At 40.1% G+C, this 26,874-nt stretch overlaps 1 protein-coding gene across 2 annotated transcripts in view; it reads right to left on the reverse strand.

The window, feature by feature from the left end:
- Positions 1–26,874, reverse strand: part of cfap74 (cilia and flagella associated protein 74) — a 220,211-nt gene that overhangs the window by 30,013 nt on the left and 163,324 nt on the right. For both annotated transcript variants that reach the window (XM_043676312.1, XM_043676311.1), the window contains 6 exons: positions 16,578–16,854; positions 13,906–14,052; positions 11,637–11,770; positions 11,225–11,359; positions 8,400–8,509; positions 3,088–3,143 (listed from right to left, as the gene is read on the reverse strand). In XM_043676312.1, coding sequence (XP_043532247.1) covers positions 3,088–3,143; positions 8,400–8,509; positions 11,225–11,359; positions 11,637–11,770; positions 13,906–14,052; positions 16,578–16,854 — 859 coding nt within the window. The remainder of the gene's footprint in view (positions 1–3,087; positions 3,144–8,399; positions 8,510–11,224; positions 11,360–11,636; positions 11,771–13,905; positions 14,053–16,577; positions 16,855–26,874) is intronic.

The raw sequence follows: 26,874 nt of genomic DNA on the forward strand, positions 1-26,874 counted from the left end.
CAGCATAGGTTCACGAGATCAATTCCTGGAATGGCGGGATTACCTTAGACTGAAAGGCTGGAGCGACTGGGCTTGTATACCCTTGAGTTTAGAAGACTGAGAGGGGATCTGATTGAGACATAAGATTATTAAAGGATTGGACACTCTGGAGGCAGGAAACATGTTTCCGCTGATGGGCGAGTGCCGAACCAGAGGACACAGCTTAAAAATATGGGGTAGACCATTTAGGACAGAGATGAGGAGAAACCTCTTCACCCAGAGAGTGGTGGCTATGTGGAATGCTCTGCCCCAGAGGGCAGTAGAAGCCCAGTCTCTAGATTCATTTAAGAAAGAGTTGGATAGAGCTCTCAAGGATTGTGGAATCAAAGGTTATGGAGATAAGGTAGGAACAGGATACTGATTAAGGATGATCAGCCATGATCATATTGAATGGTGGTACAGGCTCGAAGGGCAGAATGGCCTACTCCTGCACCTATTGTCTATTGTATAAAATTGGAAGAGGCATGGATAGGATAAATAGACAAGGTTTATTCCCTAGGGTGAGGGAGTCCAGAACTAGAGGGCATAGGTTTAGGGATAGAGGGGAAACATATAAAAGGGACCTAAAGGGCAACCTTTTCACACGGAGGGTGTCGCGTGTATGGAATGAGCTGTCAGAGGAAGTGGTGGAGGCTGGTACAATTACAACATTTAAAAGGCATCTGGATGGGTATATGAATAAGAAGGGTTTAGAGGGATATGGGCCAAGTGCTGGCTTATGGGACTAGATTAGGTTACAATATCTGGTCAGCATGGACAAGTTGGACCGACGGGTCTGTTTCCAATCTGTAGATCTCTATGACTCTGTGACTAGTCTCCACAATGGTTACCAGTAAATCATTGTTGTGGGTCATAAAAACCCATCTGGTTCACAAATGCCTTCTAGGGAATACTGTGTGCAGTTCTGATTGCCACACAAGAGGAAGGGTGTGATTATACTGAACAAAGTGAAGAGGAAACTCATCAGGATGTTGTCTGGACTGGAGTGTTTCAGCTAAGAAGAGAAGCTAGAGAGGATGTGTTGTTCTATTTGAAGCAGAGAAAGTTAAGGGGGACCTGATTGAGGTGTACAGCATTATAGGGGCAATGGATAGGTTAGATAAGAAGAAACTTTTCCTCTTAGTGGAAGGGGTCAATAACCAGGGGACATAGATTTAATCTATGGGGCAAGAGGTTTAGAGGAAATTTAAGGAAGAATATTTTCACCTAGACAGTAGTTAATATGTAGAAGTCACAGCCTGAAGAGGTGGCAGAGGTAGTATCCATCACAACCTGTAAGAAATTTTTAGATGAATACTTGAAAATCCGTAGCATACAAGGTGACAGGTCAAGTACTGGGAAATTGGATTAGAGTAGATAGGTGCTTAATGACCTGAGCAGGCATGGTGGGCTGAAGGGACTCTTTTGGTGCTCTAATACTCGATAAATCTAAATCTGCCATCTTTACCTGGTCTGGCCTACAGGCACACAACAATATGGTTGACTCTTAAAGAGCTCAGCAATCATTCAGCTTAAGGTGTAATTAGGGATAAGTCGCAAATGCTGGCCTTGTTAACGATGCCCACTTCCCAGGGAAGAATGAAGAAAAAATCCCATATTGGACTTTTTAATCTACATTCCAGTGCTCTACAGATTAACATACCAATCTGTGCAGAAATCTAGTCAAAACTGCAACATAATGTACAACTTGAAGTGAGAATGAAATTTAGCAACCCATTGCAAACTTGCAAGACTCCTATGGTCCCTACATGATGGATGTCCTGTGAGAATATTTATGGGAAATAGCAAGTGAAGAACATCTGATTGAGGTCTACAAAAATCATGAAGGGTATAGACAGCGTAGATAGAGATAAGCTTTTTCCCAGGATGAGGGATTCAATAAAGAGAGGTCACGCTTTCAAGGTGAGAGGTGAAAAGTTTAAGGGGGATACATGCAGCAAGTATTTTACACAGAGGGTGATAGGTGTCTGGAATGTATACACCAAGTTCTGTACACACATTACCTCGATGTTCCAGCAGAGGTAGTAGAGGCAGGCACAGTAGATTCACTTAAGATGCGTCTGGACAGATGCATGAGTAGGTGGGGAGCAGAGGGATACAGATGTTTACGAATTGGGCGACAAGTTTAGACAGTAGATTTGGATCGGCTTAAGCTTGGAGGGCCAAAGGGTCTGTTCCTGGGCTGTAAAGTTTCTTTGTTCTTTATCTATTTGACTTAGGAGCAGAGGTTAAGACAGGAGAGAGAGTTTTACAGACCCACCACTGAGTTTGCTTTAGAAAGGGCTTAGGGGGAGCAATTGCCTAGTGGGATTATAGCTGGACTGTCAGTCCAGAGACTCACATAAAGTTCTGGGGAATTCAATAATAATCTGGAATTAAGAGTCTAATAATGACTATAAATCAACTGTTAATTGTTGGAAAACCCATCTGGTTCACTAATGTCCTTTAGGAAAGGAAACTGCCATCCTTACCTGAACTGCCTACATGTGACTCCAGAGCAATGCAACCTGTTCTTATCTGCCATCTGAGCAATCATGGATGGGCAATAAATGCTGGTCTAGTCAGTGATGCCTTCATCACATGAATGAACATATTTTACTAAACAACCTGTTCAGAGTCTCTTGGTTGAGGGGTAGGGACACTACCACTGTACCAGAAGAGGGTCTCTGAGTCAGCTTAGCTTCTGAGCTCAGGTGTTTTCAGACTAGTATGGCGGTACGTTTCTCATGAATGAATAAAAAAGGGTGATGAGTTCCAGCTGGGTGGGCCATTGCCTGTTACCAAGGGAACTCGTACTCAATGCATTCCACATGGAGATTAATTAGTGATTGTTCATGGGTCTTGCAAGGGTTAACACACCTGTGGACATTCATTCAATAAAACATTGACAAATACTGATATATCTATCCAATTGGACAATTGCATAGATTACAAGAGATTAAAGCCAAAAGATAAATAAAAACAATATAAACTCAAACTGCACACAAGGGCACCTTTCACATATTTATTGATGAAGGAACTTAGTATGACTATAATGCAGAAGGATACTTTCAGGTGGAAATGAGAAATATTCTGAATCTCAATTCTTTTAAGCACTCTCTGTTCTGCAATAATAACATGAAAGTAAATTGTATTAATGTAAAGCATGTAAAAAATCCTTAAGGAAAACTGGCCCTTTTAAAAGCTTCAACATCAGGCATAGACCATGGAGCATTACAGACAGAAACAGGTCCTTTGGCCCACCAGGCATGATGCCATTCTAAACTAATCCCATCTGCCTACACATGGTTCGTACCCCTCTATTCTCTGCCTGTTCAAGTGTCTGTGAAAATGCCTTTTAAACAATGCTTCTACCACCTCCCCCGGCAGCGTGTTCCAGGCTCCTATCATCCTCTGTGTAAAAAGCTTGCCTCACACATCTCCTTTAAACGTTCCCCCTCTCGCCTAATATCTCTAGTATTTGACATTTCCAACCTGGGAAAAAGATTAGATTAGATTACTTACAGTGTGGAAACAGGCCCTTTGGCCCAACAAGTCTACACCGACTCTCTGAAGAGCAACTCACCTAGACCCATTCACTACATTTACCCTTTCACCTAACACTACAGGCAATTTAGCATGGCCAATTCACCTAACCTGCACATATTTGGACTGTGGGAGGAAACTGGAGCACCCGGAGGAAACCCATGCAGACATGGGGAGAATGTGCAAACTCCACACAGACAGTTGCCCAAGGCGGGAATTGAACCTGGGTCTCTAGCGCTATGAGGCAGCAGTGCTAACCACTGTGTCACTGTGCCGCCCACAAACTCTGACTATCCACCCTATCCATGTCTCTCAAAACTTTTTACTTCTATCAGGTCATCCCTCAGCCTCTGACACTCAAGCGAAAACAATCCAAGTCTGTCCAAACTCTCCCCACAGCTAATAAACTCCAATCTAGGCAACATCCTGGTAAACCTCTTTCGCACTCTCTTGAAAACATCCAAATCCTTCCTGTAATGAGGTGAGAAAATACGCCAAATGTGGCCTAACGAAGTTTTATACAGCTGCAACATGACTTGCCAACTTTATCTTCAACTCCCTGACTGATGAAGGCAAGCATGCTGTATGCCTTCTTGACCCTTTATCCACTGTATTGCCTCATTCAGGGAGCTATGGACTTGCACCCCAAGATCTCTCTGAATAACAATGCTCCCAAGTGTTGTGCCATTTACTATATACTTTCCTCTTGCATTTAACTCCCAAAATACATCCTCTCATACTTTTTTGGATTAAATTCCACCCGCCGTTTCTTTACACAACTTTCCAACTGATCTATATTCTCTGTATTCTTTGACAACCTTCCTCGCTATCCACAACTCCATCAATTTCCGTGTCATTTGCAATCACATTACTCAGATTACCTACATTTACATCCAAATCATTTACATAAATTACAAACAACAGAGGTCCCAGCACAGATCCTTGTGGAACATCACTAGTCACAGACCCCTAGTCAAAAAAAACACCCTCCATAACTAATCTCTATCTTCTATGACCAAGCCAATTTTGTATGCAACTTGCTAACTTATGATGTATCCCATGTGACTTAATCTTCTGGCCCAGTTTACTGTGAGGGACCTTGTTAAATGCTTTAGTAAAGTCCATGTGGACAACATCCACTGCCATACCCTCAATCACCTTCATCACTTCCTCAAAAAATCTAATCAAATTTATGAGACAAGATCTCCCCTCCCACACAGCCATGTTTACTATCCCTAATAAGTCCATTCTTTTCCAAATGTGAGTAAGTCCTGTAGCTAAGAATCTTCTTCAATAGTTTCCGGCCTACTGATGTAAGGGTCACTGGTCTATAATTTCCTGGATTATCCCTATTGCCCTTCTTAAACAAAGGAACATTGGCAATTCTCCAGTCTTCACGCACCTCACTTGTGGCTAAAGAAGGTAGAAAGATCTTTTGAAGACCCAGCAATTTCCTCTCTTCCCTCCTTCAGAATCCTGTGATAGATCCCATCAGGCCCTGGGACTTATCTATGTGACTGTTACTTCTTGGTAATGACGTGCTTTCGAATATCAGCATAGCCCTATCTAACCTTCCCATCACTGGTGTCCTTCTCCTTGGCGAATATTAATGAGAGATGGAAATGTGTTGCTGGAAAAGCGCAGCAGGTCAGGCAGCATCTAGGGAACAGGAGAATCAACGTTTCGGGCATTAGCCATTCCTGAAGAAGGGCTAATGCCCGAAACGTCGATTCTCCTGTTCTCTAGATGCTGCCTGACCTGCTGCGCTTTTCCAGCAACACATTTCCATCTCTGATCTCCAGCATCTGCAGACCTCACTTTCTCCTCGAATATTAATGAGAAGCACTCATGGGAGACCTTACCTACTCCACTGGCTCCAAACATAAATTCCTTCCCTTGTCCTTGAGTGGACTCACCCTTTTGCTGCTACCCTCTTGTTCCTAATATGCACTTAAAATGCTTTCTCCTTAATGGGATTCTCCTTAATCCTTCTACCGAGGATATTTCATCCCTCCCAATTGCTTAAGTTTTTTCCTGCTTCCTTTCTAATCCTCAAAGTCCTTGCCTGATTTCAGTTTCTTAAACCATACATATGCTTCTTTTTCCTTTTTGACCAAACTTTCACTATTTCTTGCCATCCTTATCTTTCTTCATCACAGGAACATGCTGGTTCTAAGCACTGATCAACTGGCCTTTAAAAGATTTCAAATATCAGATATGAATTTACACTCGAACAACTCCCGTATGATTTCTACCTAATACTGTTGCTATTAGCCTTCCTCCAATTTTGCTCTTTCAACCAAGGACAAGGCCAACCTTTATCTGTAACTATCTTAACATTTATGGATTTATGATCACTGTTGCCAAAATGCTAAACTTCAATCACATGGCCAGGCTCATTTCCCAGTTAAAAAGTCTAATATAGCCACTTCCCTAGTTGGACTATCTACATTTTATTTCAAAAGCCCTCCTGGATGCACGTAACAAAATCTGCTCCACCTAAACCCCTGGCACTAAGAGAGTCCCAGTTAATATTGGGGAAGTAAAATCACCTTCTACAACAATTCTGCTGAGTTTACACCTTTCCATGATCTGCTTACATACCTGTTCCTCTTTCTCCTGCTGGCTATTGGGGAGTAGACAAGCAGAAGGCTGGAAGAGCACAGTAGCCAGGCAGCATCAGGAGATGGAGAAGTCCGATGTTTCAGGTGTAACCCTTATTCAGGAATGGAGGTGCAGATAAGGCAAGTTTCAGATTAAGGGGGGGGGGGCAGAGGGGCAACGTATTAAGGTGGTGCTAGGTGAATACAGGTGGTAGGTACGACCTGGTAGGTGGATAGGAGGAATGAATCCGGTTGGTAGCTGGAAGGAGGGGTCAGGCGGAGGGATGGAAGGGAGGAGGCAGGACTGGAAAGCGAATCAGAGGATGGTTGGGATGGTTATTTGAAATTGGCAATCTCAATGTTGAGTCCTTTGGGTTGTAGGCTGTCCAGGTGAAAGATGTAGTGTTGTTCCTCCAATTTGCGGTTTGATTCACTGTGGCAATGGAGGAGACCGAGGATGGACATGTTGGAGAGGCTATTGGGAGGTCTATAGTATAACCCCATTATAATGACTGCACCTTTCTGATTCTGCTTGCATTCCACCCACTGATGGCCCTACTGATTGAGGGCCCTCCAAGGTGTCCTTTTTAAAATTTATTTGTGGGACTTTGGGTGTCACTGGCTGGCCAGCATTGATTGTCCACCCCTATTTGTCCTTGAGAAGGCGGTGGTGCGCTGCCTTCTTGAATCGCTGCAGTCCACTTGCTGTGGGTTAACCCACAATGCCGGTAGGGAAGGAATTCCAGGATTTTGACCCAACGACTGTGAAGGAACGGCGGTATGTTTCTACAGCAGGGCGGTGAGTGGCTTGGAGGGGAGCTTGCAGGTGGTGGTGTTCCTAAGTACCTGCTGCCCTTGTCCTTCTAGATAGAAATGGTTATGAGTTTCGAAGGTGCTGTCTAAGGCTCTTTGGTGAATTTCTGCACTGCATCTGTGATGAGTTGAGTTTCTGGTCAATGGTAACCCCAAGGATGTTAACAGTAGGGGATTCAGTGATGGTAATACCGTTGAATGTCAAGGGATGGTGGTTAGAGTGTCTCTTATTGATGATGGTGCAGCTGTGACTTTCTCCTTAATCAGTACTGCAACTCCCCCCGGCACTTCTCTATAAAGCCTGAAACATTTAAATGCTAGATTGTTGAGTTGCCAGTCCTGTCCTTCTCTCAACCAAGTTTCTGTAATAGCAACAACATCGTAGTTCTGATCCAGGCTATAAACTCATTTCCCTTACCTGCTATTCTCCTTGCATTGAAATAAATACACATCAGGCTGCCAGTCTTGCTGTGTCCATTAACCTGACCCTGCTTGTTCTTCCTATTAGATTTACTTGACTTAACCTTTACCTTCTCCTCAATCACTCCATATACTGACTTACTTGTCCAGTTTCCACCTCCTGCCACACCTTCCTGAATTGCACTAACCAATCTCCTTGAAGGATATCGGTGCCCCTCCAGTTTACTACAACCTGTCCTTTTTGTACAGATTTCTCCTGCCCTGGAAATGATCCTAATGATCTGGATATATAAATCCCTTCCTCCTACACTAGCTCTTATACTATGCATTTAACTGCATGGACCACTGCTGGCACCGAATGCTATTGGAAAATATGAAAACAAATCAAAAAAAACCTAGACAAGTAGGAGTAATTAGCAGAATGCTTGATCTAAGCATGTGAAACTTCATCGTCTCTGACAGAGCGTCTGGAAACCTGACTCAGTCTTTTGCTAGGGATATGTGACAAAGAGTATGCAGCTGGAGGAAATGAACACCTATAACAGTATACCCACTGAAGTTGTACACAACACAACTGTCGGACTGACACCTCAAAACTTGGTTAAGTTATTGAAGTGTTTGTTCAAGAAACATCTTCTATAAGAATTCTATATTTTGAATTTTTCCTTCCTCCCAGAAGGTGCTAGCTGAAGCAAATTCTGACAGATGTTGGTCAACTTCTGAAGTTCAGCCACTTGTCAAGGCTACTTCATTGTATGACATGCTAATGTTGTAAGTTGTGTCAATTGACTGTTTTTAAATCACCAGGTTGGATGGGTTGTGACACACAGATAATTAACTGTGTTTTTAAATCACCAGGTTGAATGGGTTGTGACACAGATACTGCCAAACCTGCTGAGTTTCTGCAGCTATTTCTACTTTTGTTTCAGATCTCCAGCATCCACAGTTCTTTGTTTTATTACAACGCTATAATCGGTTAGTTAAATAATTTCTTCTCACCTACTGCAATTGCTCCAAAGTCCACCATATTCTGTTTGTTACCAGAAATGAGTATGATTGGTGGGGCAACTGTAGGGCAATTCACCTCTAGATATAGGGTGTTGTGGATGCTGCAAATACATAAAGTATCAATGGTTATTTCCATTATTGGCATCAATATGACCATAGCTTCAAAACACAGAATGGGTAAAAGCTGAGGAAAATTTTCAATTTCTTACCCATGTAAAAGTCCATCATTTTGGATCAGGCATTAGTTGTGTAAGAATTTCCTAGGTTTCATGTTTACATTGAAAGTCTATTCCATTGTTAATCCCTCAACAATAATATGCCCTTTAAACAAGCTATTATTTCAAATGTCAAGCCTTCCTGACCTGCAGTCTTCTTCTTGACCTCTCCGCCTCCATCCTACTCCGACCTATCACCCTCACCTTGACCTCTTTCCACCTATCACATTTCCAACGCCCCTCCTCCAAGTCCCTCCTCCCTACATTTTATCTTCTCCTGCTGAACACTCTCTGCTCATTCCTGAAGAAGGGCCTGTGCCCGAAACGTCGAATCTCCTGTTCCCTGGATGCTGCCTGACCTGCTGTGCTGTTCCAGCAATAAAGTTTCAACTTTGATCTCCAGCATCTGCAGACCTCACTTTCTCCTTAAAGTTTATTCAGCACAGTTGATTAATCATATATGGCTTTGAAGTATACTTATGTAACTGCTGCACTTTTATTGATCATCTGTTGATACTGCATATCTATTTCGATTTTAGGTGAAGTGCATAGAAAATATTGAACTCCACTTTCAATTTTAACATCATCTCTAATGGTGGGCGGCACGGTGGCACAGTGGTTAGCACTGCTGCCTCACAGCGCCAGAGACCCGGCACAATCCAAACAAATGTGCAGGTTAGGTGAATTGGCCAGGCTAAATTGCCCGTAGTGTTAGGTGAAGGGGTAAACGTAGGAGTATGGGTCTGGGTGGTATACGCTTCGGCGGGTCGGTGTGGACTTGTTGGGCCGAAGGGCCTGTTTCCACACTGTAAGTAATCTAAGTAATCTAAGTAATCTAATCTAACATTGATAGTGCATTTCTTAAGGTGCATTGCTGCAAAAAGACATCATTGATAAAGACTTGATAGAGTCCACTTGCCAACCAATCTTACACAATATAAATGTTTCCCTATACAACGGTACTCTTGCAACAGTCCTGATGAACACAAGATGAAAAGCTTCCAACAAATTTCAGCCAGCAATATTCAAGTTATTGTTAAGGTGGTAATACTGGATAAGTCACATGCCAGAATGAAATCTGGCTTGATAGATCATATATTTAATTCATATATTTACTCATATGAAGCTGCAGATGCTCTCGAACAATGGAACATAAGCTTATTACACAAGGAAAAGAAACAAAGTTATGTATATATGAGAATTAGAAAAGTCCTAACAACAAATAGCAAGATAGAGTTTCAACTTGCTCCATGACACTATCCTTTTACAGATACTCAATTCCAGAGAAATTCACTCTTGTCTTAACATTAAGTTTTTCCTTAACTTCTCATAGGTTTATTTTCTTGGATGGAAGAGATGGTTTTCTCATTCCTTTCTGAGGCCACTGGCATGAATCTTTCACAATTCTGATGGTCTAAACTTGAAAACTTCTTTCCCAAGCTCTCCTGGCTTGGAAGTTCCTCAAACAGGATACTTTGGCTACAGTGACTGGTTTCCATGAAATAAAACTTGATTCTCAGCTGAGACAAAATTTTCTCCCTTCTGAACTGAATTTCTGGTTCCTCTGAACTGAGACCTTGAAACTTCTTTCAGAAGTCAGAAGCTAATGTTATGACTTTTTAGTTTGTTGTAAACTCAGCAAACTAAACATTTCATTCACTAACACTTCAGGGGTTCTTCCAAACATTTGACTGCAGTCAAATGCTTTCTTGGAAATGATGCACTTAGGTCACTGTTCCAAATAAGTTTCTGAAAGATTAACTCCACAGAACTGAACCACACCAGTTTGAAATCCAAATTCCAAAATATAAGTACATGATATAAGTTTCATCACATTTTGTATTACTAAACAACTGATCAATTTTATGGCCCAAACAACATCAGTTGACTCTGCTTCACGATGTTAATGTGACCTTATTCCATGTTATAGTCTAAAATAAAAACAAATAGTGCTGGAGAAACTCAGTAGTTCTGACAGCATATGTGGAGAGAAGAACAGAATTAAGGTTTCAAGTCCAATCTGCATCTTTTTCGGAGCTTCGCTTTTATCGTATGTTATAGTTACTCAATTTTCAGCAATCACAAGCCATTGTTATCACAGACTAATGGCAGAGCAGAATTTTGAGCTCTATGGTTCCATGAATTAACCAGTACCTAGAAATAGACAGTTTAAAACTGACAGTAAAGATTGGACATAAAATCACTATTGCAAAGAACTTTCAGCAAGTTGAGTCTTGTGATTATTGCTGGTTAATAAAATTGCTAGAAATTGCAAACAGTTGGACACCATGCAATTAAAATTGGCCGTGAAAAGTACATTTCAACATATATATATCAATTATGCTGCTTCATAAACTGTACAAGACAGGGTAATGATGATAATTTAGATAAGGAAAGAGAAGCATAAACTGCAGAATAAACTATTTCAGCCTATAGCCTGTTTTGTATCATATATCTTATGTAATTTCTATGAATTGTCAAAAATAAGGGCCACAGATGACATATTTACATGTTTCAACATGTGAGCGTATAACTATATGCTGAGTTGGTTAAGCCAAGACAAGATTTATTGAAAGTACAACATTATTTATGCTATTTTACCTGTAAGGAGAATAACCTGGTGCTTTATGGTCTGTTGATCCTTGATATTTAACAAAACAGGGAATGACAAACGTGTGAAAGTCTTCTTTGAAATCCCTCAGCATTGAAGCAAGGGCTGCATTATATTCATTAGAACTGAAAGAATAGAGAACAGGATTATTTGAAAGGAAAGGCTATTTTTTGAGCCTTGGGGCATAAATTAGGTCCTGTCAAAGGTATAAGATTTCATAACTGCACATCTGGACAATCACAAAACTTTAGTGATTCCCCTTTAAAGCACTCCTGTTTTTTGCCATTAATGGAGACTTGGAATCGTGGCTTCATGGTTGTCTTTTCTCATTCTTTGGAGGGTCAACCCAATACCTCTCATTTCCCAGTTAATAAAATCATATGGTAAATGTAGTTTACTTACTCAAGTGGAATGTTTACTGGATTGGGAGGTTCAAACAAAGAGCTGTCACTTATACTGTTCATTTCCTTGGGTTTAGGGGTACTTGGGCTGCTTCCTCTTGTTTCCATCTGTTTTGGCAGTGATCTCTTTTTGCTCTGCAGAATTAACAAAAGAATATAAGGAACACTTGCCCCAACTTGATAATCTTTCAGTGAATGGAATACTTGTCAATACTTGGATAATAGAAACCTTAGAAATTTTCTACAAAGAATGAAATGTATTTTTAAAAAAAAATCTTTCTACTATTTTTCTGAAAATTTTCTCTCCTCCTTGCACTGTCTGCTTTTCTAAAAGTATCAAATCCTTGACTGGTGTCCGCTGTATTCTAGTATTTTACCTGTGCCCTTCTTCAGTATATATGGAAACAGACAGTGAATAACAATGGGCTGGTCAATTGTAAAGAGCCTCACATATCAGGATGATTATTTTTCTCTGGGTGTGGAGATGCATTTCTGTTTATGAAAGGTCATATATCAACACCCACGCATTGTAACAAATAGAGTTATTCTGAGATGTGATAATAAACCAGGCAATCTTTTGTTCTTGTCATGATTTGGAGATGCCAGTGTTCGACTGGGGTGCACAAAGTTAAAATCACACGACACCAGGTTATAGTCCAACTCATGAAGGAGCAACGCTCCGAAAGCTAGTGCTTCCAAATAAACCTGTTGGACTATAACCTGGTGTTGTGTGATTTTTAATTTTATTCTTGTGACTTACTCTGCCAACAGGACCACTCATTGTAACTTAACACTGGATTTGATTACTATCTGTAAATAAACAATGACTGTGGGAGATTCTGTGCTCAAAACTTACACTGCCTTCCAGAGTCTTTAATGTCCATGGGCAGAGGTCATATGACACCAAATTATAGTCCAACAGGTTTATTTGAAATCACAAGCTTTAGGAGCGCTGGTGTCATGTGACTTCTGACTTTGTCTACTCCAGTCCACCAGCACCTCCATATCATTGATGTCCATGCTTACTACTAATATTATGTCATCAGAATACGCAAAAGCACATCACTTTGAATAGATTTTCAGCTTCGGTCTTTAGTCATTTATGGTCCCATCTCTTTATTTTGCATTATTAATTTGCAAAATATTAGAGCTAATCTCAAATAACCATCCATTATATATTCAATGTGTCTGATGTAATCACAGATCACAGAATAGTACAGCATGGAGGAGACCATTCGGCCCATCAATTTTGTGTCAGATCTTCCAAACAATAATCCAGTAAATCCACCTTTCTTTCTTCACAACCCTATAAATAGTTTTCTTCTTCAAATGTGACCCCGACTGCATTTAAAAATATCTACTGAACAACTTATTCATAATCCATAGCCAAATGTTTTTAATATGAGGTCACATATATTCATGACCTCATCTATCCACAAATGTTAAGTGATTTTTATCCACAATGACCATTTCATGTCTTCCTATTTTGTCATCCAACTGTCGTTTTGTCTTTACTAAATTTATCAGACTTGACCTTATGCTCATAAGGCTATTGTGACTACTGACTTCTAGCCCATGTATATTTCACAAATTTTGTTACTTTCAAAATGCAAAATTCAAAATATATCTCCCTAACAAAAGCACAAGAGTTTGTGATCACACAGATTGCATTTCCACCAATATTTACTACATTAAAACTGGATTAAAGATCATTAATTGTGATATAACTATGTTTGTTTTCTGTTTTGCCTATTTTACACATTCCATAGCATGTTCAGGTCATTCTGTTATAACACACGTTTCATAAATACGAATTCGCTGTAATGCGATCGATGAATTGGTGATGTTGCTTCTACAGCACAAACGTTTAAAGCGTAAACACTTTAAGCGCTGTTTCAAAAGTCTGATTTTTCGACAACGTGGTTTGTACAAGAAAGCAACCATCGCATTCTAGAAGAACTGACTGTACCGTGTGGTACAAGTAATTCACCAATCTATTGCACACATGCTTTATGCACTGAAGACAATACTCTGCTAATGCCAGTTAGCAGCAGCCACTAAAATTATCTTCACATGTAAATATCCTCTAGTCAATTCCATTTAACTTTCTCAATAAGAATTTAATAAAGCATTAATCATACAGAAGTTTTGTGAAGTGAATTGCCACAACCAGAAGTTAACATTTACTGCCCATGCCAAATAAAAGTGAAATGTAATTATAAAAGCAATATTTCTAAACATTCGAAATGAAATACTCAAAATATTCTTACTGCTAAATCATCTGATTTTGAGCTCTCAGCTTCTTGTTTCTCCAAAATCCTCTCTGATTCTGCAGCTTGGCACAGCATTCGTACAGCTTCTTCTTGCACCAGCAGGTCGGGAAGTGTCGGTTTAAATATCAAGTGTACCAAACATTTCTGTAGTTCACAGATAGAATGGGTAATATTTTAAAATAACAAAAAAAATGTGAATGATAAACAAAACAAGTAAATAACTGGTATGGAAAAGCAGTACAATGAATGATCAACATTTATTTCAAACTTAAAAGAAATACTTGTTAAAAATTTAATGATTTGGAGATGCTGGTGTTGGACTGGGGTGTACAAAAATCATACAACACCAGGTTATAGTCCAACAGCTTCCAAATAAACTTTTGAAGAGAAGCTGATCACATATAAAATTGGGGGTGAAATTCAATATCCCAAATTTCTGTTCAGCGTTAAAACCCCCGTTTCCTGTGTTGATCAGACAAAAATCTGCCGTGTTCCTCTAAGTTTTCTGGCTAAATTTCCTCAGGAGGATCTTGCAGGACTCCTTCAACACATTGAAACTTTGAAGACATCAGCAAACTGAATCTGTGCTGAACCACATCCCGCCATTATAGCATCAGTTGCAGTTTTCTGCTAAGTGCTTAAATGTCCCATAACTTCTCAATGTCTGAATGAAAAAGTAAATTAATGCATTGGTATGTTAGTGAGTAGAGTGGGTGAGATCATGTTAGAAGGGAGTGAGGGAGTCAGTGGGGAGGAGTCAAAGGGAAGAGTTGTGTAGTTACTGAGGAGTTAAACTAGGATCATCCTGTCCACCATTTCCTGGGTAACTAATCAGACAATTAAATAAGAAATGTCTTAAGTCTCCAAATCTAATTCAGAGTCAGACACAGTACGGAGGGACTAGGGAAACAGGAGGACTGCCCAATGCAAGTTCAAACTACTTGGGCACTTTCTATGCAGTGTCCCAAAAACCATCTTGGGTCACTCGTTTGGTCACCTCTTATAATCCAGAGGCTGGAAGATTTGGGCCATTGTTTAAATACAAAAATATAGAATTCATCATTCTCTCCATGATTAGCAACCTGTCAGTTAAATTGCATTCTCAGAGTTTTCATACTTAAATACAGCATTTATTTAATTTGTTGAGCAGAAAAACAGGTATGAGCTTATCTCAAGCAGGAATAACCAAATCAGTAATCTTTATCAAAATACCTCACTCAGATATGTGTTACAAATAGTGGTTTTAAAGGATGACATATGGGAATGTGCTTCCCTTTAATCAAGCAGGGCCTGCATTGAATACGTTAAGCTGTAGCCCAGTTTGATGTACAGCACTGCTCCTTCAACCTTCACTCTACCACTTAAAACATCTCCAACATCAGGAGAACACTTTTCCCACATCAGTGAGAACTTTTCCACTGCAAAGGTCAGTTATCCTCATATGTATCTTGAGTAGAGTTGCAAAATTAGGTTAATTTGTGATGCCGGTCCCTTTGCTCATGACTGAAATCAAATCTAAGTAACAGAAGTGAAAAGATGAGGATTAGCCAATGCTCTGCACAAGCTCCCACAGACATGCTAAAGTTGGCTCACCAGTGATGGCTATAGTCAAATGTCAATTTCTGCAGATCTATTGAAACCACAATATTAACAACATAACTTTTTATCACATTTATTGCATGTAAAATATTTCAATACCCATCCCAGAGGTAAAGTCTCCAATAAAATACCTCAATTTCTTTCATAGAAAGCAAAGAAAGAAAGATTGGCCATGATTTGACAAAGTGACAGGTTTAAAGGAAGTCTCAAAGGAGAGGGAGCTGAAAATGTGTTGCTGGAAAAGCGCAACAGGTCAGGCAGCATCCAAGGAGTAGGAGAATCGACATTTCGGGCATGAGCCCTTCTTCAGGAAGGCTGATGCCAGAAACGTCGATTCTCCTGCTCCTTGGATGCTGCCTGACCTGATGCGCTTTTCCAGCAACACATTTTCAGCTCTGATCTCCAGCATCTGCAGTCCTCACTTTCTCCTCAAAGGAGAGGGAGATCAGTTGTAAAATGTGTAGCTTAGTTGGTTAAAGGCATGGCTCTTAATGAAATGAAGAATACACAAGGAGCCAGATGGAGAGGAACACAATCTGGTTGAAGGTGGTGGTTAGTACAAGCACAGAAAAAGTCACAGAGATAGGGGGGGGCAAAGCTATGAAGATTTGACAACAAAAGTGTGGGAATTCAAAATGTGGGATAAAGAGTTTGCAAAAAGTTTGGTTCAGGCTGAGACAAGGGCCAGAACAGAGATGGAATCTGAAAGAGATGAGGCTTCAGGTCTCGGGCAACAAAGAGGATGGAGTAGGCAGGTTTGACTTGGTGGAAAACCAGAAGGTACTGGAACAACAAAGGCCACTTAACAATAGTCGAGTCTCTCCACATGGGTGGTGATGAAATTGGTAAGTTTCATTTCTTACTAGAAATAAGGGGAAAGGGGGATTAAGGAGTTGGTTGGCAGTGCAGGAAAGAAACCAGGGGTTATCTTTACACACTAAATGAACTTGCTTAATAGGGAAAGAAAGTTCAAACTTCCTGTCACAGCGCCAACACAACTTCTTTTTCATATTTTAGCACATGATCAGTTTGCTTTGAGTTCTGTGGAAAAACTGTAGACCAACTCTGACCTCTCCTGGCATTACAGTTCCAACAGCAGGTGCAATAGATAAGTAAGAATATTCCGGAATGACAAATTCAAATAATGTTGGCCCGACAGGAGCAATTTCTCCTTTTCCAATCCTTGGCACGGAGTGAATGAATTCATTTTGGTTGGTGTGTGAGTTCTCCACATACAGAGTCACGGTAGATGTATCATTTAAAGCTGTAGCAGCAAAGTGAATCACTGAATGGGATAACTTCAGGGGAGGGAAGACACCAACAGCTTGGCAGGAAATCTTGAATTCCCTAAATAATAAAACAAAGTGTATTGGTAAAAATATTGCTTATTGAAACGTAATTATATCAAAATATCAATGATTTCTTAAACAGTAAGAATGATCCTTTGGAGATTGTATGTAATGCATTTGGTTAGCAATGATGAAAGTTTAATTTGCAACAATCATATTTTAAAAGCATCATTCAATAGCACTGTCTGATTTTCTATATTTACAGTACAAGTTTTGAGTTTGTTTAGGTAACAATGATGTAGAAAAGAGAATATTTAATACCACCAATATAGTATTTTGTAATAGTGGAGCATTTTGTTATACTATCTTCTCTGCTATTATGGAGGTGCTGGTCCAATAATAGCTGCACCATTCAGCATGTCTTTATCTTATTTGTGCAATACAGTATAGAAAGATAGCACTGAGAGAGAGACGTCACCCCTCAGCCTCCAGGGAAATCGCACCCGCCCCCCCCTCCCAGCCTATTCAAAAAATGGTGTAGGCTGGTACAATTACAACATTTAATAGACATTTGGAGGAGTACATGAATAGGAAGAGTTTAGAGGGATATGGGCCAAATGAAGGCAAATGGGTCTAGATTTATTTGGGATATCTGGTCGGCACGGATGAGTTGGACCAAAGAGTCTGCACAACTCGATGATTCTGTGAATCTATGGAGTTCTTTTCAATATTAGACTGAAAAACATTGTCATTGTGACACATTTTTGGATTGATTACGAAAGAGTATTGGATTGACATGCCAGATAGACTACAACACCCTTATTTCACTCAGATTCAAGGGGAAAAGTGGTGCTGTAAGATCTCTTAATCTCTTCACAAAATGTCATGCTGTATGAGTCAACAGGTCTGGATATTCCACTCCGCCCCAACAGCCAGACTAATGCATGATCTGATTGGCTTCTGTTCAAGCTTGGTGCCCAGACCTTCAACCAAATGAGGTCATGGCGGCTAGAGACTTCCTGTCTGTCTCTGCCACATGATTGGGCCTGACCCTATGTCTCTGCATATCTAATAGGCTGGCCACCGTATGGTTATAAAGAGGATATGTGATCAAGGCACTTGATGGGAATTGCAGATCCTGCTATAGTTTCACGACAGATCCATATTCTGTAGTGAGCTACCTGAGATAGGAGCATGTTCCAAACGCTGGTACTTCCAAATTAATCTGTTGGACTATAAACTGGTGTTGTGTGATTTTTAACTTAATCTCACTGAAGACAAATTTCACTCCATTAATTCTAAAGCATACCCTGAAAAAATTCTAAAGTATTCCATTATGAAAATGAAATCTGATTCTTTGATGATAGAGGTTCCCCAAATAAAGACATGTGGCAAGATTTTTAGCCCTGATGACAGTGGGCATGGAAGAGGGCTGGTGTGAAAATTAGCTGACATGCTACAAACCCTAAGCATCATGCTCGTCCCCACCCTTTTCTTGACGTGGGATGGGGAATGGTAGGATCATCCACCTGTGCAAGTTTCTGGTAATCAATTTAGGACCTTAAAACATTTATTCAGGAGAATTATCCCAGTGATGCAAGCACTCAAGGACACCTACCTGGAGGTAACCTCCCAGTGTTGAAAAATGTGGTGCTGGAAAAACACAGCAGGCCAGGCAACATCCGAGGAGCAGGAGATTCTCTTGCTCCTCGGATGCTGGCGGGCTGCTGTGTTTTTCCAGCACCACATTTTTCAACTCTGGTACTCCAGCATCTGCAGTCCTCACTTTCTCCTAGTAACCTCCCAGTGGCAGGCCAGGAAGCCAGCTCTCCAGGTAAACGTTTAGCCACTCCTGTCCCCTATCCCTCTCCTCTACCCCAATGTCTGAACAGCATTTTGCCAATGTGTAGGTTGCACTGGATTTGTAATTGTAGAGAAGCTTGCTAAAAGAAAGAAGGCTTTTCTATTCAGCTCTCCTGTTTCTGGAAAACTCCTTGTTGTGAAATGAGCATGAAATGTGGCTATTTTAACAAAGAGTGTCCTGAAGAATGATCGATTCTGTAGCTTCCAAGTGAGCTGCATTTGCAAAGGTTCCAGAGATATCTGCCTATGTTGATAAAACCCATATACCCCTAAAGGCCAGACTGACAATGGTCTGACCATTCCACACCTTGTCCTTTGTTGCTTTCAAAAACAGATTTAGGAACAGCCAATGACAATGCCCACAAAAACCATTAGGAGATCTGCATACTTTAAAGGCTATGTATATATTGCATGTACAGATACTGATGGAAGTGGAATTGAGAAAGGATACATTCTGTTTCGTTAATGAAAATTAGAATATCTTTGTGACCATTTACTTGGTAATGTGCATAATTACAAATGTCGATGCATGTAATTTTATTGTTCTGAAAGTAGAATGTTTGGAGAAATTAGATTGTGACTTTAGTATTTTGGCTGGCTTGCTGTGAGCAAGATTTGAGAAGATCTGTAGCTCAGGTTGAGGTTCTGGATGTAAGTTTGCTCGCTGAACTGGAAGGTTTGTTTTCAGACGTTTCGTCACCATTCTAGGTAACATCATCAGTGAGCCTCCAGTGAAGCACTGGTGTTATGGTCTGCTTTTTATTTATGTGTTTAGGTTTCCTTGAGTTGGTGATGTCATTTCCTGTGGTGATGTAATTTCCTGTTATTTTTCTCAGGGGGGTGATAAATGGGATCCAAGTCAATGTATTTGTTGGTGGAGTTCCAGTGGGAGTGCCATGCTTCAAGGAATTCTCGCGCGTGTCTCGGTTTGGCTTGTCCTAGATGGATGTGTTGTCCCAGCTGAAGTGGCTTGCAGTGGTTATACAGTCATAGAGTTGAACAGCAGGGAAACAGACCCTTCAGTCCAACCATCACCTCTGTTATAAGTGTCTCGGGGGGCAAGTTGTGGCAACTATTAAACATACATTACTTGAATTAGTAACATTTTAGGACAGTGGTTTAGAATGGTGGTGTGTACCAATTTCTACTACATTTGATCACCCATAACACTTAGCATTGTGAAAAATAACTATTTCAATTTCCAACAATGAACATCAACATTGTATGTTGCTAGATCATTGTATGTGGCCAGATATAGAGTAAAACTGCCTCAGTAATGCACTTAACTATAAACAGGTTAATGCTGCCAACTTCTGCCCACAAGACTAAGACTGCCTTACCTAATTTCAGTGAGGATTTTTTCAATCAGTATCATTGTGTACTGAATTTTAATTGAGTCATTTGCCACGCATTAGTGACCTATCTGTTTTGGCAGAAAGCAGAGGATTTGAGCTGTTGATACAGAAACTGGTAGTGCCATGTAATGTTATAATATCTAACCTTCTCCTTGAGTTCTGACAACACAATTGTCTATCTCAAGTCTTAATGAAGTCATTTGGAGGAACCTGCCATAATACAGCAAATTTCCAGAAGGAAAAATGCATCAAAGCTTCTCTTGAACAGCATAGGCAATCACCTCAGAGTTGGTAAAGAATAATAAAAATGATGCCTACTCTCTCGTAGTTATCAAATGATGACCTGAAAAATCACTTACAAAATTAAGATGGGAACAAGGTTTTTTCTTGTTTTATAAATTCTCTAGTTCCAAACAAAAATTACTACATTCAGCACAAGCTTAAATCCAAGTGATATTAGGGAAACCATCACATTTTTTCAAATTTATCAGAATTATAAATTGAATATTGAAATTAAGCAAAGGTTTTTTAAAGCAATTCTGATGCTGGCCACAATTTTAATGGTTTGATTTTGATTATGTTTTGAAGACCTGGGATGGTATACGCCCAGCTCCTGAACAATGTGGACAATGGTGTGTCACGAGGGAACATATCAGAAAATCAGAGAAATGAGATTTGCAACATTGAGAAAAATTTGTCTAATTCTGCAACTAAATTTTGAATGGTGAGATGAGAATCTCGCTACTGACAGGCAAGAGGCCTATTTCCATGTCTTTTTGCACTATTATTACCCCATCTCACCACATTGATGTAGTTTCCTTTTTGCCACACACCAGCTGGTGATAATTCCTGGTGTTATAGTCAGTGGTTACCTGGAATGTCCAGTTTGTCATATGCTGCTCTGGGCCCCAATCTTGGGCAATATTTTTGGCAAAATTCAGCCATGGAATGAATTTGGCTCAAACCAATTTTCTTCAATCTTGACTGCAATACAGTGGCATCATCTGGTTCTTCATAGTAAGATACTGAGTCAAAGCTTTCACCTAATTCTTCATATTTTGGATTATGACTTTGGTTTTAAATAATAGTTTTAAAAAAATATTTCAAACGGAATCTACAGAATTGCATCATTTTTTTAAGAACAAATAGCCTCTGTGAAAATAATCTGATCAATCAAATTAAAAATAAGTGAATTCTTCAAAAATGTCAACATTTCAAAGTGTGGGGAAAGCCAAGAACAAAATAAGAAAAGTGAACAATTACGAAAATGATTTGACAAGGTGGATGGGAGAATCTGATAGACAATTCTTTTTAGACTGGGCGCTTGTTGGTGTTGATTATTTAAAAGTTCTCCACTGTTAGACCATAAAACATAGGAGCAGAAATTAGGCCATTCAGCCCATCGAGTTTACTCTGCTATTCAATCATGGCTAATAAGTTTCTCAACTCCATTCTCTTGCTTTCTCCCATAACCCTTGATCCCCTTTACAATCAAGAACCTATGACTATCTTAAATATACTCAATGGCCTGGCCTCCACAGCCTTCTGTGGCAGTGAATTCCATAGATTCACTACTCTCTGGCTGAAGAAGTTTCTCCTTATCTCCATTCTAAGTGGTCTTCCCTTTACTCTAAGTCTGTGCCCTTGGGTCCTAGTCTCTCCTACCAATGGAAACATCTTCCCAACATTCACACTGTCCAGGCCATTCAGTATTCTTTATGTTTTAATGAGATCCCTTTTAAACTCCATCAAGTATATACCGAGAGTCCTCAAAAGTTCCTCATATATTAAGCTGTCCATTCCTGGAACCATTCTCGTGAATCTCCTCTGAACACGCTTCAGGCCAGTACATCCTTCCTGAGATATGGGGTCCAAAACTGCGCTCAATTCTTCAAATGTAGTCTGACTGGAGCCTTATAGAGACTCAAAAGCTTTTACATTCAAGTCCTCTCAAAATAAATGCCATCATTGCATTTGCCTTCCTAACTACTGACTCAACCTACAAGTTTACCTTGAGAGAATCCTGGATTCAAATTCCCAAGTCTCTTTGCACTTCTGTCTTCTGAATTTTCTCCCCATTGAGAAAATAGTCCATGCCTCTATTCTTCCTACAAAGGTGCATGACCTCACATTTCCCCACGTTGTACTCCATCTGCCACTTTTGCCCACTCTCTTAACCTGTCCAAATTTTTCTGCAGCCTCCCTCCTTCTCAATGCTACCCATCCCTCTACCTATCTTTGTATCATCTGCAATCTTAGCCAGAATGCCCTCAGTTCCTTCATTTAGATCATTAACGTATAAAGTGAAAGGTTGTGAGCCCAACACTAAGTCTTGCAGAACATCACTTGTGACCGGTAGCCATTCCGAGAAGGACCCTTTTATCCCCACTCTCTGCCTTCTGCCAAACAGCCAAGCTTCTATCCATCCTAGCACCTTGTGTCTAACACCATGGGTCCTTAGATTACTCAGTGGCACCTTGTCAAAGGCCTTCTTGAAGTCCAGATAGATAACATCCATTGGTTCTTCTTGGTCTAATCTGCTCATTACTTCCTCAAAGATTTCTTGCAGATTTGTCAGGTATGATCTGCCTTGATGAAACCATGCTGATTCTGCTCTATTTTACCAGACACTTCCAAGTATTTAGAAATCTTAACCTTCACGATGGATTCCAGGATCTTATCCACGACCAAGGTTAGGCTAATTGGTCTGTAATTTTCCATCTTCTGCCTTATTCCCTTTTTAAACAGGGGTGTTACATTAGCGATTTTCCAGTCCTCTGGCACCCTCTCTGATTCTAGAGATTCCTGAATGATTACCACTAATGTCTTCACTATTTCTTTAGCTATCTCTCTTAGACCTCTGAGGTGTAGACCAGGTGTAGGTCCAGGTGATTTATCCACTTTCAGGCCATTCTGTTTTTCTAGCACCTTCTTCTTGGTGATGACCATCATTCTCAGCTCTTACCCCTCACTCTCTTGAAATTTTGGGAAATTACTTGTGTCTCCCGCTTGCAGACTGACGCAAAGTAATTATTCAGTTCCTCAGCCATTTCTTTGTTTCCTACCACTGACTCTCCAGCGTCATTTTCCAGTAGTCCAATGTCTACTTTTGCCCTTTATATATCTAAAAAAGCTCTTACAGTATTCTTTTGTATTACTAACTACCTTACCCTCATATTTAATCTTCTCCCTCCTTTGTTTTGCCCTCGGTTGGTCTTTGTAAGCTTCCCAATCCTCTGGTTTCCCACTGTCCTTCGCTACTTTATATGCTTTCTCTGACTTCCCTAGTCAGCCATGGTTGTCTCATCCTCCTTGTACCATGCCCCTTTTTAATCGGGATGAATCTCTGCTGTGTCTCCTGAATTACTTTCAGAAACTCCTGCCATTGCTGTTCTATTGTCTTTCCTGCTAGGCTCCTCTCCTAGTCAATTCTACCCAGCTCCTCCCTCATGCCTTTGTAGTTGCCTTTATGCAGCTGTAATACCATTACCTCTGATTCTATCCTCTCCTTCTCAAATTGCAGAATAAATTGATCAGGTTGGATCACTGCTTCTAAAGGGTTCCTTCACTTTAAGCTCTCTTATCAAGTCTGCCTCACTGCACAATACTAAATCCAGTATTGCCTGTCCCCTAGTGGGTTACATCACAATCTGCTCCAAAAAAACATTTCGTAGACATTCTACAAATTCCTTTTCTTGTAGCCATTACTAACCTGATTTTCCCAGTCCACCTGCATATTGAAATCCCCCGTGATCACTGTAACTTTGCCTTTCCTAAACATCTTTTCAATCTCCTGATGTATCTTGTGCCCCAGCTCCTGTCTACTGTTTGGAGGGCTATACATGACTCCAACTATGGATTTTTTACCTTTGCGGTTCCTTAATTCTACCCACACAGATTCTACACCATCTGACCCTACTTTGCTTCTTATTATTTATTTAATTTAATTTCTTACTAATAGGGCAACCCCACCCCCTCTACCCACATGCCTATCTTTCTGATAGGATGTATATCCTTTAATATTGAGCTCCCAATCCTGATCCCCTTGCAGACACATCTCTGTTATGCCCACCACATCATACCTGCCAATTTCGATCTGTGCCACAAGCTCATTTACCTTATTCCTTATAGTAAATGTATTCAGATATATTCAATTTTGTTTTATTTTTAATAAGTCTCGCAACCAACTCATTTCTGAAAAGATTATTACATTCAGGGCAGCACGGTTAGCATTACTGCCTCACAGCGTTAGGTACCCAGGTTTGATGCCACTCTCGGGCAACTTAATGATTTGCTGGCAGCCTCTGCTCCTGAATTAATTGGTTCAAAATTCTATTCTGAGACTGGAGAAATGCACAATTATTAAAAATGACTCTTCACCACTGCTGACAACTTCCAGATGTTGCTTTGCTCATGGGAAAGATGATCATAACTCATTTACGCCCATCATTCTCATGGGTTATCTATTTTCTTTACTAGTGAAATATCTGTCAAGATAATATTTCCATTTATAGCAGAGGAAACAGACCCTTTGGTCCAACCAGTCCATACCGACCATAATCCTAAACTAAACTCGTCCCACCTTTCCGTGCTTGGCCCAAATCCTTCCAAACATTTCTTATTCATGCACTTAACCAAGTGTCTTTTAAACATACCCACATCCACCACTTCCTCTGGAAGTTCATTCCACACACGAACCACTCTGTGTAAAAAAAATTGCCCCCATGACTTTTTAAAATCTTTCTCCTTAAAAATATGCCTCCTAGTCTTTAAAACCCCCACCTTAGGGAAAAAATACTTGCCATTTCGTTATCTATACTCTGTATGATTTTATTAACCTCTATAAAGTGACCTATCAATCTCCTAAGCTTCTGTGAAAAACTCCTAGCTTATCCCACCTTATAGCGCAAACCCTCCATTCCCGACAACATCTTGGCAAATCTCTTCAGAACCCTCTTTGACCTAATAAGATCATTCCTATAACAGCATGACCAGAAGGGCTCACAGTACTCCAAAAGAGTTCTCATCATTGTCCTGTACAATCTCAACATGACATCCCAACTTCTATATTCAACGTATATTTCATATAATTTATATATGTGTGTATATATTTTATATATATATATATATATATTTTATATATATATATATATATATATATATGAAGGTCACAGTTTGATGAAAGAAAGACATGCCACAGTTGAATGTTTTAAATCCTTTGAGAAATAAAACAGCAACATGGCACCAAATCAAAGATAACATTTACATTTAGCTGTGTCCCCTCTACATTCACACTTGGTTATTAATAAACTACAAAAGGAAGAAAAGCAAAAATTTATTTTTTCACACACAGAAGAAAGTCCAAAGCTGGAAACAGATAGATGTATTTTTGTAAGTCTAATAACTTGTGCACCACAGGAAACAATGAACATTTGATTTCTAAGCAATAACTATTCTTATGCTGAATATTATTAAGGTGGAGAGGGTTCAGAAGAGATTTCCCAGGATGTTATCGGGTATGGAAGGTTTGAATTATAAAGAGAGGCTGGATAGGCTGGGACCTTTTTCACTGGAGGATAGGAGATTGAGGGGCGTCCTTATACAGATTTATAAGATAATGAATTGTATGGATAGACTTAACGGCAGTTGTCTTTTCTCTAAGATGTGGGATTTCAAGACTAAGGGGCACATTTTCTGGTGAGAGGAAGGAGGGGCAAATTTTTTAAACACAGAGTGATTCATGTATGGAATGAACTTTGAGGAAGTGATGGGTGTGGCTACATTTACAACGTTTAAAAAACCTTGGATAACTAGATGAATAGAAAAGGTTTGACAGCATATAGCCCTGGAACAGGCAGGTAGGACTAGTTTAGTTTGAAATTATGTTTGTCATGGACTGGTTGGACTGAAGGTTTGGTTTCCGCGCTGTATTTACTCTATGACTCTGTTCTGAATACTTATACATCAAGAATAAATTCCTAGCTGTTCTGATGGCTCGGTTATAAAGTCTGTCTCCGAATCATATATAGACTAAGATGGTCCCAGTTTGTTCCCTGTTTGCTATCAAATTAATAAATTTTAGCAATGCTGTAAGTGAAGATGGTACATTGATTTACCCTGATTTCTAGACCAGTAATGCCTTGTTTTAAAACTGTCATCTTTGTATATAGAACATTACAGTGCAGTACAGGCCCTCGATGTTGTGCCAACCTGTCATACCAATCTGAAGCCCATCTAACCTACACTATTCCATGTACGTCCATATGCTTGTCCAATGACGACTTAAATGTACTTAAAGTTGGCAAATCTACTACCGTTGCAGGCAAAGCATTCCATACCCTTACTACTCTCTGAGTAAAGAAACTACCTCTGACATCTGTCCTATATCTATCACCCCTCAATTTAAAGCTATGCCCCCTCGTGTTCGCCGTCACCATTCTTGGAAAAAGGCTCTCCCTGTCCACCCTATCTAACCCTCTGATTATCTTATATGTCTCTATTAAGTCACCTCTCAACCTTCTTCTCTCTAACGGAAACAGTCTCAAGTCCCTCAGCCTTTCCTCATAAGACCTTCCCTCTGAACCAGGCAACATCCTAGTAAATCTTCTCTGAATCCTTTCTAAAGCTTCCACATCCTTCCTATAATGCGGTGACCAGAACTGGATGCAATATTCCAAGTGCGGCCGCACCAGAGTTTTGTACAGCTGTGGCATAACCTCATGGTTCCGGAACTCGATCCCTATATTAATAAAAGCTAATTGTATGCCTTCTTAACAACCCTGTCAGCCTGGGTGGCAACTTTCAAGGATCTGTGTACCTGGACACCAAGATCTCTCTGCTCATCTACACTACCAAGAATC

Source organism: Chiloscyllium plagiosum, chromosome 34 (genome assembly GCF_004010195.1).
Source record: "Chiloscyllium plagiosum isolate BGI_BamShark_2017 chromosome 34, ASM401019v2, whole genome shotgun sequence".
Classification (NCBI taxonomy): Eukaryota; Metazoa; Chordata; class Chondrichthyes; order Orectolobiformes; family Hemiscylliidae; genus Chiloscyllium; species Chiloscyllium plagiosum.